A 14,941-nucleotide genomic window follows, 5' to 3' on the forward strand; every position below is an offset into this window, starting at 1 on the left:
TCTAACTACCCATTAACTTGGACAGAGGAGGGGTGTTAAATAGATTAATGTGCACCTAAATGACTATAGCAATAAACAGACTCATAAACATACACCCACAGGTATATATTCAGACAGACACAAGCACAAACACAGAAGATGTTACAACGTACAGATACACACACATATATGTATACACACATATGCACACCCTCATTAACAAGAGCTGAGGGGCATTTTAGTTATTAAAACCTTTTAATTGCATACTTTGGATTACAGAGAAGTGTCCATTCAAGAAGCCATGTATAAATAGACCTGGACACTATCTCACGCATACACAAATAGTTTTCTCTCTAAAGAGCTACTCTGTCAGGCTCACTCATCTGCTAGCTTAGCCACACGGGTACAAGGCAAAATACAAAAGGATTACTAATTCATGTGCTTCTCTCCAGCCAATATAATATTCAAATATCAAGATGCAGGTGGGCTTTCACGTGCTTTCTCCACTTTTCTGTCCCACGACAGATTAGACTTTTAGTAGACCTGTTAATTAATCTATTTTGTACCACTGATTGGCTGGAGGTTTCGGCCACCTGTTTACTCAGGTCTAAATCAGTCTCTGATTAAACGGACAGCAGGCTCTGAGGTCTGCAGAGACTATGGTGAATGGATACACACATGCATGCGACTGACTTCTGTACAGCTTACAAATGGTGTGAAACAGAGCCTGAGTAATACTAACTGACACCAGTACTGGCTTGTAACAGATACTGATATTAGTGACCACAGAGGCAGTTATGTGTGAGAAAAAAGAAAATACTATGTAGCAAACTGTAACAAAAGAGAGTGTGTAACCCTTATTTTTCCACAAATCTATTAAATATACAATATTTTAAAGGTTTAGCTAAATGCATTGTTTCTGTTTTGTGTTTTATACCAACTTATTTAATAATTTCAGAAACAGTGTCATTAAAAAGAAAAATGTCCTCTGTGCAATCAAACACATCCTTATCCCTGCTAAACATTTGAAATGTGATCATTATCTGACTTCCTCAAACAGCAATGCCAGAGGCAACCATAAAATCCTCAGTGAAGGTATGAACAAAGAGAAACACATGGACACACAAATGCACATAAGTACATGACTGCACAGAAATACAATCATGGGAACACAAACTCAAATGCACAGCACATTTGGATACACCTATTTAAATATGGCTGAGATGTAGGGAGACTCAAGGGTATGTTACCCTGAAATGTGCTAATGAGAAAACATTTCACATTCATTAGGTTACACATACACATTCACATATACACAGAAAATATGCATTTCCTAATTAAAAGGCCCGTTTACAGTTAAGTGCTGAGCTTTAAAAAAGTTAATGACAAAAAATGTGACCTTTAGACCTTTATTCTGCACGGGAATTTATGTGTGTGGATTCTACATAAGTAATGATGAAGTAATGAATATGCACACAGTTGAGGGAGTAGACATAATGTGAATGTAAATGCATCTGGACACTTTAAGAGGAAATTCTGGTACTGTGTGTCTCATGTTTGCCTGTTTGTCAAGATCCTCTCACAAGTATTTATCCACTCCGTGTTTATAGCAACTGCTCTTGAGGATCGCATATTACACAAGCTTTAGATGAATATTTTAGATTTATAAAGTCTAAATGCCATCTCAAAAGCCTTTCTAACCCACCGACATTTCCAGAGGGAAGATATTATGATAGAAATCCCATTACCTGCCTGATGTTTTATATCTATAGGTTTATAACACTGTGTTTTTTTGAACTCTCTCTTTAAGGTCTGTAATGGACTTACTCCTGAATGATCTCTGCACAGCAAATGTAGCAGCACATTATCTACCAAAGATAATTTCTCACATCAATGCATGAATGTTTAGTATGAATCAAACAATGAATTTTAATCCCACCTGAAGTTTAATCACCATCAGTGTGGGACTGCACATGAATAAAATGCAACAAAATACATGCATTACACTGTATATTTCTACACATATATGGTCTTGACTTGAGCCTTGTATGAATGCATAAGCTGTGAAATGGGATTTTGTTATTCTGGCTCTGAATTAAAGTCACCAAGACATTCCACTGTAGTCATTAAATGTTACCTACTGTCTTGGCAGGTAAGTGAGGCTGGTTTCCCTGCAACAGGCATCACATGCATGCAGAGAGTATTGACATCAATCCATGAAGACAGAAGCAAGCAAAAGGAAAAAGCAAAGACATAGAAAAAAGCAGTCCAGCCATGAGCAAAAACATGCAAAATTATACAAAAAAAACCAAAACAAAACAAAAAAACCAGAGCTGTTGACCATTAATCAAAGGGGAAATCAAAAGAACAGATGGTGGATTTTTATGAGTAATATGGAGAAAGATTTATAGTTATATGCATGTATGAAGTGAATTGTGGAGCTAAAAGTTAACAGTGTGAAGTAAACGACAGAAGGCTGATGGTATAACATTTACTCTCAAGGCCATTAGAGCAAATGAGCCACTGTGCAGTAAACACTAAAGCAATCAAACGCTTGATGAGGAGCATATTGATTGAGAAAGAGAAAAGTAGATGATACAGAGACAGATATGAGAACGAGGTAAGTAAAATAAAGCCCCCTATTGTACCCCCCAACTGTGCGTTTATATGAAATCATACAAACAGATCTTTCAAACATCAATTCTAGTGCTATTTTGTTTTCCCTTTTTGCTCCTTCCATCAAAATTGCAAACAAAAGATGACTGAAGCAGAATTCAAAGTTGTATTCCTCTTAGATTTCTGGCTTGCGTTCTTGTTTCTACTCCACTACCTTCAAACAGCCACATCAATATCAATCAGAGACGACGTGCAAAGTGGCAGAAGATGTTCCATTGCAAGGAAGAATCAGCCGATTTTCAATAAAATATTGATGCTGGTTTGCTTCCAGGGATCCCCTTATTCTTTTCTAATCTCTGCACCAAACACAAATACAGCTTTGTCTCTTGTGAGGTTATTAAGGGTCATGTCTACTACTTCCTTTTACTGTTTGGGTGTGTCACATTGTAACTTTCTAAAGCAATTCTGAAATGAGGATTATGTAAGGATTAGAGATCTGATATGAAGTCACATTATTGGCTGTTGCTCCTTCCTCGCTCTCCTTCTGACTTTGACTGCTTCTTGTGTTTCTAGAGAATTGCCAGGAGGCTGATTCTGCTCCCGTCTTCCTTGACAGAGAATCAAGCTGGAATATACACATGCAAATGAGGTGACGGCCGAAGCAGTATCTGGCAGCCATTAAGTCCCCGGTTTCATAGCCGCGAGTCTTGCAATGACGAAACCTTCCTCAGCCCTTTCCATTCCACCAAATGAAAGTACAAATACACTGAGCGGCAAATTGGGACATGATAAGGTGAGGATGTTTCAGCAGCGTATGAATCAGCAAAACTGATGAGACGATGAAATTATATTATAAACTGGGATCAAGGGGGTTAAGGCTATCACATCGGGAGGCCTGATTGGAATTTGGAACTATCTCCTTTGGGCAGAACTTCTTCCGTGAGATAGTAGGAACGCTGTGATCCGCCTCAGCACTTTTCCTTCTATCCTCAAATCCCTAAAACTATTTTAGCCCTGGAGTTTGGTTTACAGACTATTGACAGCTCAGCACAAAAGGCAGAGAAGTGAAAGCATAGAGGAGAAACTGGCCACACCATCGGAAATTTGAACTCCTTATGAGTTTAAGTTGCACTAAGTGTAGATCCAGATGAAGCAATACGCAAAACGGTAGGCACTTCTCAGCTTTAAGGAAGCAGTCTTGATGTGATCAATCTGATTTTGAAAAATATGTGTGAATGATAAAGAGGGAAAGACACTAAATATGTTCTTTGTGCAATTATAGAAACTTTATCCAAGCAAAATAATATTGCTGAGTTTAAAGTACTGAAGAGTCAAGTAAATGACCTCACTAAGCGAATTAAGTTAGTTTTAGTCACACACTCTTAGTCAGCACAGAGGCTCAGTGAACTTCTGATTTAGCTTCATTAATACTCTGATCACTTGCATGAATGTGAGGACGTGCGTGTATCCACACGTGTATATATCATTAAATGCGAAATGCCTATGTGCGTACCGGATTAACATTAACTTAATAAGCAGCTGCTGTGGCTAAGCTGGACCAAAGCCTCTCAAGAAGCTGGTGCAGTTTTTAACTTTTTAAACAATCAGACATTCCCACTGTGAATGTCTTTATGTAAAGGGGCATTACTGGAAACGCAGACAGAACAGAAAGTTTTTTAATTAAGAGTTCAATCCTATTATGTGTACATGGATGATATGTACTTTCCGCACACAAGAGCTCATAATTATATTGTGTTTGTCTCTGTGAGTGTCCCTCCTACACAAAGCAGCTATTAAACGTCCAAATTGCAATCAAATGTGTGTACGTGAGTAATTCTTACTCATAAGGGTTGTTAACGGTGGTGAATTGTTTGGGAGTGTGTTTGCATCTTACCCACGTAGAGCTGGCTGAACAGCTCTAGCCGTGTGTGTCCCTGTGCAGGGGCGAGCTGGGATGCCCGGTATGCCTGATCCAACTGAAGCACCGCCTCTTTAACGTTCCTCTCAGCGATTATGCGATGCCATTGGTCATCATTGAGGGGAGTGGCTGAATTTACTGTTAATTCCACAGGTCCGTTTCCAACATCGAAAGAGAAGGAGACGACTCGAGGAGCTGCAGAATGAAAGAAAGAATCAATTCAGTCCAAGTCTTAGTTACAGAAGTCATTTATAAAACCACAAGAAACAAACATCACAACTCTCTAAAACCCATAACTCTTTGTTCTGTCATAGTCCACTCTGCAGGTAAATATGCGTTCAATTTCTAATCTAATGGCTCATTTGTTTCGGGGCCATTCCTTTGGCTGGTATGGATTTCAGCTTTGCAATACACGACTACTCACAGCTTTGGACAGGTCTAATCTCACATGCAGTCAATAGATGCCAGGAACTGTTGGTTTTGCATGACATAAAGTTGTATTGCTGCAAATACAGCATTCTGGTTTTTCCATCTGGTTTTGCTGTTTTTAAAGTTTGAAAGTTTTCCGTGGATGGAACAGAAACAGAAAGTGTCAAAGATAAATCAAAGACAGAGTGCATATGAATATGGTAGAAAAGAAAAGTTACAACGAAGATTTTTTTTTTCTACATGATTATTGAAGTATAACCAAGCTGTGTGCATGTAATTTAACCGTGACTGTAGTTTAGAAGCTTAAAATATCAGCAAACCAACAGGGGGCCGTAATGTCCGTTTTATGACCCCAACAGGTTAAGTTTGTGAACTACTCTGTGTGTATGCATGTGTGTTTGACCATACCACCTGTCCGTTCCAGATGCTTTTGGGACTGAAATGGTGAGGTCACTGTCCAAGACCATCAAACCTCTCTGGAGGGAACTGTAATCAGACTACAAATATGCCCTGTGTACATGTGTGTTAAGAACAAATTAAAATTGGGAAAGAACAGTATGTGTATATATTCTCATCTCCAGCTACACCTTTCAATGTTCAAATTTAGTACTGCACATACTAAATAACACACAGCATTATATTAACAGTCTGTCTTCTTTTTTAATATGCTGTTAATACGCATTTACAGTTTCAGTCATTGTTATACATCATGACTCCACATTGTGTTTTGCTGAGGGATGCTCTATGAATGCTTGCCACTGCAAAATGTCAGAGGAATCTTTCTGCTTTGAACTATGAGGGGAATGGAGCAACAATGAGGAAACAATGAGGAAATTTATTTTTAGCTGCTGCAGCAATCATTTGCAACTGTCAAATTAAAATCCAATTTGACACTTTGCTTAATGTTTGGCTTCAACTGGGAAACTGTTGTATAAAAGCTATACATTCTGTGTGGTGCCATATGGTGGCTAGCACTACCAGTGTTCTGCAGTCGTTGCTATGACAGATACCCACTTCATAGCTCTATATGTTTGGGCTTTATCATGACTTTATTATGGTCACATAGAAGAGCATACAATTTTATGAAGCATTGACTGGGGAAATGAGCTCTTCTTTCCGTCTGTCGAGTCCTTGCACCTTCTTCTTTCTTTATACATATTCAATTATCTTTTCCTCCACACTGCTTTCAAAAGTTCCTGTGTGTTTGTGACGTCTTAGCTTGGTTTCTTTGTTCGTTTGTTTGCTCATTTTTCAGTCCAATCCTTTTCTATGTATTCCCTGTATTCTTCAGTGTTTATTCATTTGTTTCATGACTTACAGACCATCTCGTAACTTCTTATTTATTTTGTGTTTTGAATATACAACCTTGTACGTTGCAAATACCCTACTCCTGAAATCATGTTAGCAAAACCATGTGTGAAGGCTCTAAGTGAATCCAGACATGCATTTGCTAAGACGATAAAAACATTAAACATCAAACCGACAGACAAACACAAGCGGACGCAGAGGGACACACAGTATAAGCCCTCTGACAGGCTTTAGTACACTGAATTAATGATGACTGTTTGCACAGAGCAGGTCTTCAGGGTGGGGAGGAATGACATCAGTTATTCTAAATGCTGAACGGAAGCCAAACATATATCAGAAGATTCCAGTAGGAACAAAACAATAGTAATACAGCTACAGCACTGTTGAATGGTCCATCAGTGTGTGTTTGATTATGTGTGTGCTGTTTTAGCAGCACTATAAAGCAAGATAGATGCCCCACAACTTTCTTTTTTATACTCTGTCCACAGGCAGGAATGAAAACTAAAGTGCCCTCGGAGAGCAGCGCTTGCCTCATCTATTTGCATAGTTGTGATGGATGTCATAAGTGCAAACGTGTATGCTAATGTAATTCTGTGTACGTGTGCGAGCGTGTCTTTGTGTTGTTGTGCTGCGTTTTAGGTTTCCACCATGATTGTGGGGACATATTAGTCCTCACATCTTTCAATGGGTTTCTGAGAGGGTTAAATTTTATTTTCAGGGCTAAAGTTAATTTTAGGGTTAGATATTGAGGCATGATAATAATAATAAAAATGGATTGGATTTTATATAGTGCTTTTCTAGACACCCAAAGCGCTTTTACATTATTGATCCATTATTCATTCACTCTCACATTCTCCCTCTGGTGGTGGTAAACTACATATGTAGCCACAGTTGCCCTGGGGCAGACTGACGGAAGCGTGGCTGCCAATTCGCGCCTACGGCCCCTCCGACCACCACCAAAGATTCATACGCATTCATACACCAGTGTGAGTGGCACTGGAGGCAAGGAGGGCGAAGTGTCTTACCCAAGGACACAGCAGACTGACTAGGATAGAGCAGGATTCGAACAGCCAACCCTTCAGTTATTGGATGACCCGCTCTACCACCTGAGCCATGGCCACCCCCATGATGATCAAGCTTAGGATAAGGAAACTTTTTGTCAATATCTTTCCTTATAAAAATGTTGCAATTTTCCAATAAAACTTTCCACCAGAGCTTATGGCTGACTCATGGTGTAAAAAGTGTGTCCTCCACAAAAGTTCGTCTTCTCGGATTTATTGAACAAAATACGAAAAATAAAAAGTAAAATACATACAGGAATTCACTGCCTACGTTTTCTGTCCAAACACTGCCAAAATATATACAAACTTATCCACACAGTCTGAACACGGTCAGAAAAACCATGAGCTCCTTTTGGCTCTAATGCTGTATACCCCCCCGGCACGTAGGACCCCCAAGCTCAACGGACCTTCTTAAAGCTACAGGATCTTATTTTTATCCTTAGCAACTTGTCAGTACATTGACATGAAATAGCCAAAATACCATGACCGTGCAAATAATAATGCAAATACTACATTACAACCATGTAAGACCTTTTTAAATGCAATTAAATTACAAAATTACTAATCACTAATTAATAACAGAGCTGAAATTGCCATCATCAATTACACAAACTATGCATATGGCACCTATAGATGTAAAGGAATGATTGTGTGGATGTGCATGTGTATATGAATGCTTTGTGAGCTTTACTTGTATGTTGGCCTGGAGAAAACCACGCAGAGCTTTTAACTTTGCTATTTGCTTTTCTATTAATCTTTTAATATCGAGGTTGAAAGAACCACATTTTAAATTATGCGCCTGCACAGCACAACCAAACAATGATAAATAGTGAAAGAAATGGTGTACGTCTGTGCGTGAAAGATCAGTGCTTGGGTGGGTGTGCATATATGTGCCTGTGTGAAGATCCATTTTCCCTTTCCTCATCTATTTTCAGATGCCTGGCAGTGTATTATCTCCTCAATCCCTTTTCTTTTATACTTGCCAAATCTGTGTTGTTTGTCTCATTTGCTTTGTTAGCCTCTCGCTTTGTGTTTTTTGCACTCCTGGGAAAACTGGAATGCAGATCGGCCCTTTTTTAGGAGGGGAGGTCTATTTAAATACCAGCCAAACTCAAAGTGCCATAGGATACCTGCTGCCGAGTCTGAAACGAGATTTAAAACAACTTCTAAAAAAAAAAACAAAGCATCACTCTGATATAAAAAAGGCTTTTAAATGTCTCTTTACTTAACAGACTCACAGAGCAAGCCAATGTTTTTCTACATACATGCCTACAACAGATACAGAAATAAAGTTCACTTAGTTTTCTGAACAAAAAGAAAGATGTGTTGACTTCAGCTAAACTTGGGTGCATGATCTTTACTTTCCAGTGACAGCAATATGGTTTTATGGCCCAGAGTCTTAGGCCCTGACTTTGGGTACATTTTGAGTACATTTTAGTCAGATTGCACACAGATTTTTATAACCCTTGAGCTAGAGTGTGACAGAAAATACAGCCTCTCAAAGTCTCTCAGAACATCTTACATACATACTTTCAACTAAGGCACAGAGCTCTACAGAAGTCCAGAATGTTTGTACTTAAGGACCTCCTTATCTGTCTTCAATCCTGTTAGCAGACCGGTTCAGACAGTTCGCCACTTGCCTTTAACACTGCTTTTCAGTTGTGTCAATGGCTACGTCTTCCTCTTCAGATTCAAAGACACATTATGTCCACCTGATGTCTTTGAGGCGACGAAGGTCTCGGTAATGGGTGTATCATATAAGGTCGCATTAGCGCACACAGACACACACTGATATTGACTTCTGTGGGTGTGTGTTTGAGCTCCTGCAATGGCACCGCTCTGCTATTCTGGCCTAATGCTAGTCATTTCATGCCCTGACTGGATTGCAGCAGATACAGTTTTTGCACCAGTGAGAGGGCAGAGATTATGTGTGTGTTTATGTGTGTGCTTGCAAGTCATTTTGCGACTGTGTGTCTAACTGTGTGCTGTGGGGCAAAATGCAAGAAAATAGCAAGGGAGAGGACAGAGGAAATTGATGTGGGGGCATTCTGAAAGCCTAGGGACACACACACATACACTCCCTATCTCCTCTGCCCTGCTGTGCAGCTGTGACAGACTAAATACTTACGGTATCTTTGTGTGTGTGTGCTTGTCTTTGCCTGTATGTTTGAAAGACATAAACCAAACTATGTGGCAAACTTCTCACCGTACTTACATGTCCATTATAGTTTCAACACATCATTTATTCTGAAAAAGTAGCATGTGTGCACTGCTACACAACTTATAAGCTGTTGCAAACCACTACATCATACTCAGCGTAATAACTTTACAACCAATTTGGCTCAAAAAAATCATGTCAAATTTGGGTCTATTCATTGGCGAGGACCCTGACACAAACTGTCATGCACACCAGCAGGAAATGGTCAGCAGGCTCCTTTAACACCAAATGTTGATGTCCCTTTCATTCCAAATGAAATGTAATTAGCCATCTATTGACAACCATGCTGTGCCAGGAACCCTCTTCACAAAACCGCTCCATGTCTAAATTGAAGCCTGAGATTTTAACATTCTTGATCAGAGCAGCTCCACTTGGGCCATCAGGATGTTAATTTGAGATGCTGGAACATGATCATAGAAACCCGCTGTAAGACTTGTCAGTCAGAGTCCCAGAAAGGACTTAAAGAATGAGAAACAGAGTGGTGAAAAGAACTGGTGACAAACCCAATTCCAGTTCTGTAATTTATCTTCCTCTGTCACCATTGTTTCTTTCTCAAGTATGACATATTAGGTTTGGCTCTGTCTTTTTATGCTTTGGCAAGACTGCATGAGTAAAAAGGAGTTGTTGGATTTCACTGTCTGAACATATCACCCTCCCATGCACATACAACTGTGTGTTCATGTCAGTGCTAAAACGAGGAAAGAAAAAAAAAATAGTTGATTGAGTAGTGAAGCCAGAAAAACAATGGCAAATATTTTGATTAGCAAACGCCTGATTCTGACAGCTCTTTCCTCTATTCACCACCACTAAAGCATTATGATGGAAATCTTTGGAAATTATGATGGACATTTCTTAACCATGTTCTGATATGTTTTGACCTCATGAATAACTTAGAAATTAGTAGAATAACTGTAAAACTAAAGCTGATTGTTGCAGTTCTTGTAATAAATGACTACAGGTGAAAATTCTCCCTGTGTACCAAAGTGCACAAATACAATTTACAGATTCTAGTAACCACTATTAGAGAGTGGTGTATGTGTGTTGGTGCAAAGTTGTGTGTTCGAACTTTCAAATGAGATTTAAAAGCTCCCGTTTCTAGATTTTTTTTTTTTTATTTTCACATAAAGAAACAAAGAAAAAAAACAGACAAAGTGTGTGTGTGTGTGTGTGCTTCTGTTTTGTCATCCCTGAAAATGGGTGATTTGGTTAAACAGAGGTTCATAATGGACATAATCATCACATACACCAATTACCTTAAATAAATGATTGCTCTCTCTTGCAATCACACAAAGCACTGCGCCATAATCAGGAAGGCAAATGGCTTTTTCTTGTGTGCGCTCCTGTTCGAATCTGCGTGTCTGTATAAATCTAAGATATGTGTATGTGTTCACACAGGTTGCACAAAATGTTATCAGACCAACTGGATTAAACCTCACACAAGGACAAATAACCCACAGCAAGAGAGAGGGAGTGAGAGAGTGAACAAAAGCAACAAACAAACGGGGTGATTCTTATGCATAGACAATCATTCCGAAGCATCTTACATTTAAGCTCCAACCGTATGAAGTCGGTGTTGCCCAGGTTTTCCAGAAAGACCCCATAAGGTGCACTCGTCTTGAAATAGAAGGAGATGTCAGCACTGGTCTCACCCTGGAAGGTGGCGAAGTGCAGGTAGGATGACGGCGTGGTGAACGATGCAGCGTTCCAGTAGTTATCTATACATGTATAAAAAAAAAAAAATAAAAAAAAAGAAAGAATCACATATTCAGTAATTTTCACTTCTCATTTTCACTTAAATCTAAAGGGCTGTGAAAATCTATTCTGGATAACATATTTTAATTCCATGACCATTATTTAATGTGGCTCATTAACTGCCTCCTCAAGAAAAATTAATTTATCATCTTAACTTGTAAGACTTTAAAAGTAGCCTGTAATTTCCAGCAATAAGATTCAATATTAAGTTGACGATATCAAAACACCCTTATTAAGAACGGCCGTAAAAGGGGACACTAATACATGGAGAAAATCTTGCAGGATTTTGATAACAACTTTTCTAACGGCCGATGAATGAAGCGAAACCAGCAGCTGCTAATGAAGACAAAGCAGCAGCATGCTAAACAGCTGCTGATGAATTATCAGACTGTGGTTGATGAAGTGACTTCTCTCCTGTCTTCTTTCCCCTCGCCATGTCCGTGACTTGTTCCTATCACTCAAGGATGATGAAGAGCAAGGAAAAAGGGATGAAGAGGAGGAGAAGGCACAGGAGAGGACGGGACGATGGAAGAACAGGAGCAAGAGGCCAATCATGGGTGAGAAGACAGAATATTGAAGATGTGATAGAAATGAGGAATGTAAAGTCTTGCAGAGGGCAGATAACACTGGAGTAGGAAGAGTCATGAGTATTCGAAGGGCATGAGGAAGAAAGTAACATTAATGTATTATCAGTTTGATCTCTGAAGAAACATCAGAGGTGCAGATGGAAGTGTATGTAAAAGACTGCAGTGGCAATGAAATGTTAGATCACATTTAATGTATTTTTTATGCTCATTTTAATGGTTTACTAAAATCCTACAATACTAAGAATATTTAATTACATAGCACTCCTACTACGGTGAGTCATTTACACTGGAGTACAAACATATGACAAAATGATTGATAAAATGACAGGTATAAGTATAAGTTAAGTACACTCAAGTGCCATTAAACTATAATGGATGAAGTTGGCATAACAATTGAAACTCAAAGAATGAAAAATGATGTGGAAATATTTTCATTCAGCTATTTTTTTTTTTTTTTAATGGTGAATTGAGATTATTCTCATCAGCTCAAATAGCTCAAACAATTTGATAACATGATCTTGTAATAACCAGTGGTGGGAGTAACATGTTACAAAAGTAATCCATTACAGTAACTGATTAGTTTTGGCTGTAACGCAGTAGTGTAAGGCATTACTAATCAATTTTCAGAAATATTTTACACGGTACGAGTTCAGCAGCACTTGGGTTACAACATACTTTTAGGTCGTAATGCAACTGTTAAAAAAACAAACAAAAAAAAAAAAAAACAGCAAGACCACGAGACCTTAAGGAATCAAAAATGTGGTAGGAAATTTCTATTTCCTGTTGATGTTCTGCCGTTTTAGTTCCCTGGCCATATGGACGTACAATCATTACTAACCCTAACTCTGCTTTAAGAAGCTAGTTAGCATGAACCCTGTGATCAGCAATGACAAGGTAAGCTAATGTTTCTAGGACTAGTCAGAATTCCTCATCAAATGCAGATTTATCTACCGGTGTCCTCAGTACCAAGCCTCCTGTTTGAACAAGTAAAATGTTGAAAAAAATGCAAACGTTCCTGCTGGGATTTAAACATCCCAGACTGTAGCGTTGCTTACTGAGCTGTCCGCCCACATGTACTTACTTCGGGACGCAAATTTATGCCCTATCTCTTGTACTGGGGGGCTTCTACTGCACATGCACCATTTATGATGAGAGTCTGTATGTAACTCAAAAATAATACAGGAGTCATGTAATGCATTAAAATTCTGAGACAGTAATATTCTAAATTAGGGAATTACTTTTAAATAACAGTAACAAGTAATCTGTAATGTATTACAGTTTGGAAGTAATTTGCACAACACTGGTAATAACTGTGACAAGACTAATAGTCATGATTCTTTTATTTGCTGAGAAATGCTGATCAGTAAAGTTAGTTAATGTTTATAAAAGTTTTAATAAAGAACATTATAACATATGAGGAGCAGGAACTGGCTTTTTTTTTGGATACACTACGTAAAAGACTTCAATACTTAATCTATTTCTAATTTTCTAGTCTACACTAGTCTGCTTTAATGTGTGTCCATTTGCCCTCACATATCTTAGGTTATTTTTGTGTCTGTGTGTGTTTATGTGAGAACATGCACATCAGTGTAGGTATGTACTGGTGACCAAGCATCAGTGTGTGTTTGTGTGTGTCTCCTGGTTCAGTGCGATAAGCGTTCCCTAATGACAGGGCAGAACTCCTCCCTTATACTCCTTGCCTCACATCCTGTCACCAGGGGCAAGGGCAGATAGCAGCCAACTACACACACACACACACACACACACACACACACACACACGCACAAACACAGACACGACGACCACCTACTGATGCCGTCTTTGTGATTAGTGTGTTTGAAGTTGGAATACTGTTCATTTCTCAGCAGGAGGCACAGCCAATTATTGAACAGGGTTAATCCACGACTAAACAGGAAGATGCCTGCAGAGGCATATGGGACATAGTTGGGTGTTTAGTAAGATCTGCTATCATAGTTAAGCAAAAAAGAACATAAAGAAATCACCAGTGAATTAAATTCTACCTGTAGGGACGTCAGTGTTTGTACCAACTTTCACAGCAATTACTATATCATAGATAAATAGAGAGATTAAAACAAATCAGAACAAATTATACAGTAAGTTAAGAAAAAAACAAATTAAAAAAACTGAACTACTAACAATTGTTCTGTCAGTTGATGTGATATTATTATTGGGTTAAAATGAATCAAAAGTCATAAGAGAAGGAGTTAAAGAGAGCGAAATCAGGATATATAATATTTCATATATATTTTAAAATAACTAGGTATTTGCACAAGGGCTCTAAAACCAGGAGACCCAGATGATGAATGAAACAAAAAACAACAACAACAATCAGCAACAGAAAATGTGGTACATCACAACACGTCTCACTGCCCGGAAAAGAAATATTTAGTGGGACACAAGATCTTGGTCATATCAAACAGCTTGACATTCAGATTATATGACAGTAATTTGTACTGTTGGACAGCAGTGCAGTGGTGGATCCGCAAAAGCGTGGCAATGTATTAAATTCTACCTGTAGGGACGTCAGTGTTCGTACCTACTTTAACAGTAACTCTATCTGCAGTCGCAGCAAAAATTATTAGACCATGAAAAGTCATAAAAAACAGTAGTTGTGCAATCAAGTACTAACTGTGTGTATCGTGACAAAAACAGACAGAAAAGAAAACATGGAATGCCTAAAAGCACTGTTTTTGTCAGTACAATGCCATAACTATTGATGTAAAAACTGAAGTGATTTTGGTTGTTATCAAGAAAACCCATGGACAATGGCTAGATATCAGCTCTGAAATTAAACTCTTATGAGCTATTTTTGTTGTTATCATTATATTTGTCCAAACAAATGTACCTTTAGTTGTACCAGGCATTAAAATGAACAAGAAACTGAAGAAAAGGGGTGGTCTAATATTTTTTTTCCGCAACTGTACATTACAGATACAGATGGGAACAACTCATATAAATAGTTAGCAGAATAATAATAATAATTATTTAAAAAAGTGAAATGTTGGTGGTGCCACAGAAAAAACACACGTGAGGCCGTAACTTCTTTTTGTTG

General features: G+C 38.5%; 1 protein-coding gene across 1 annotated transcript in view; it reads right to left on the reverse strand.

The window, feature by feature from the left end:
- Positions 1–14,941, reverse strand: part of cntnap2a (contactin associated protein 2a) — a 361,415-nt gene that overhangs the window by 30,878 nt on the left and 315,596 nt on the right. Inside the window, exons 18-20 of the mRNA XM_030123092.1 lie at positions 11,074–11,244; positions 4,490–4,708; positions 2,121–2,150 (exon numbers count right to left, since the gene is read on the reverse strand). Coding sequence (XP_029978952.1) covers positions 2,121–2,150; positions 4,490–4,708; positions 11,074–11,244 — 420 coding nt within the window. The remainder of the gene's footprint in view (positions 1–2,120; positions 2,151–4,489; positions 4,709–11,073; positions 11,245–14,941) is intronic.

This window comes from Sphaeramia orbicularis, chromosome 20 (assembly GCF_902148855.1).
Source record: "Sphaeramia orbicularis chromosome 20, fSphaOr1.1, whole genome shotgun sequence".
Classification (NCBI taxonomy): domain Eukaryota; kingdom Metazoa; phylum Chordata; class Actinopteri; order Kurtiformes; family Apogonidae; genus Sphaeramia; species Sphaeramia orbicularis.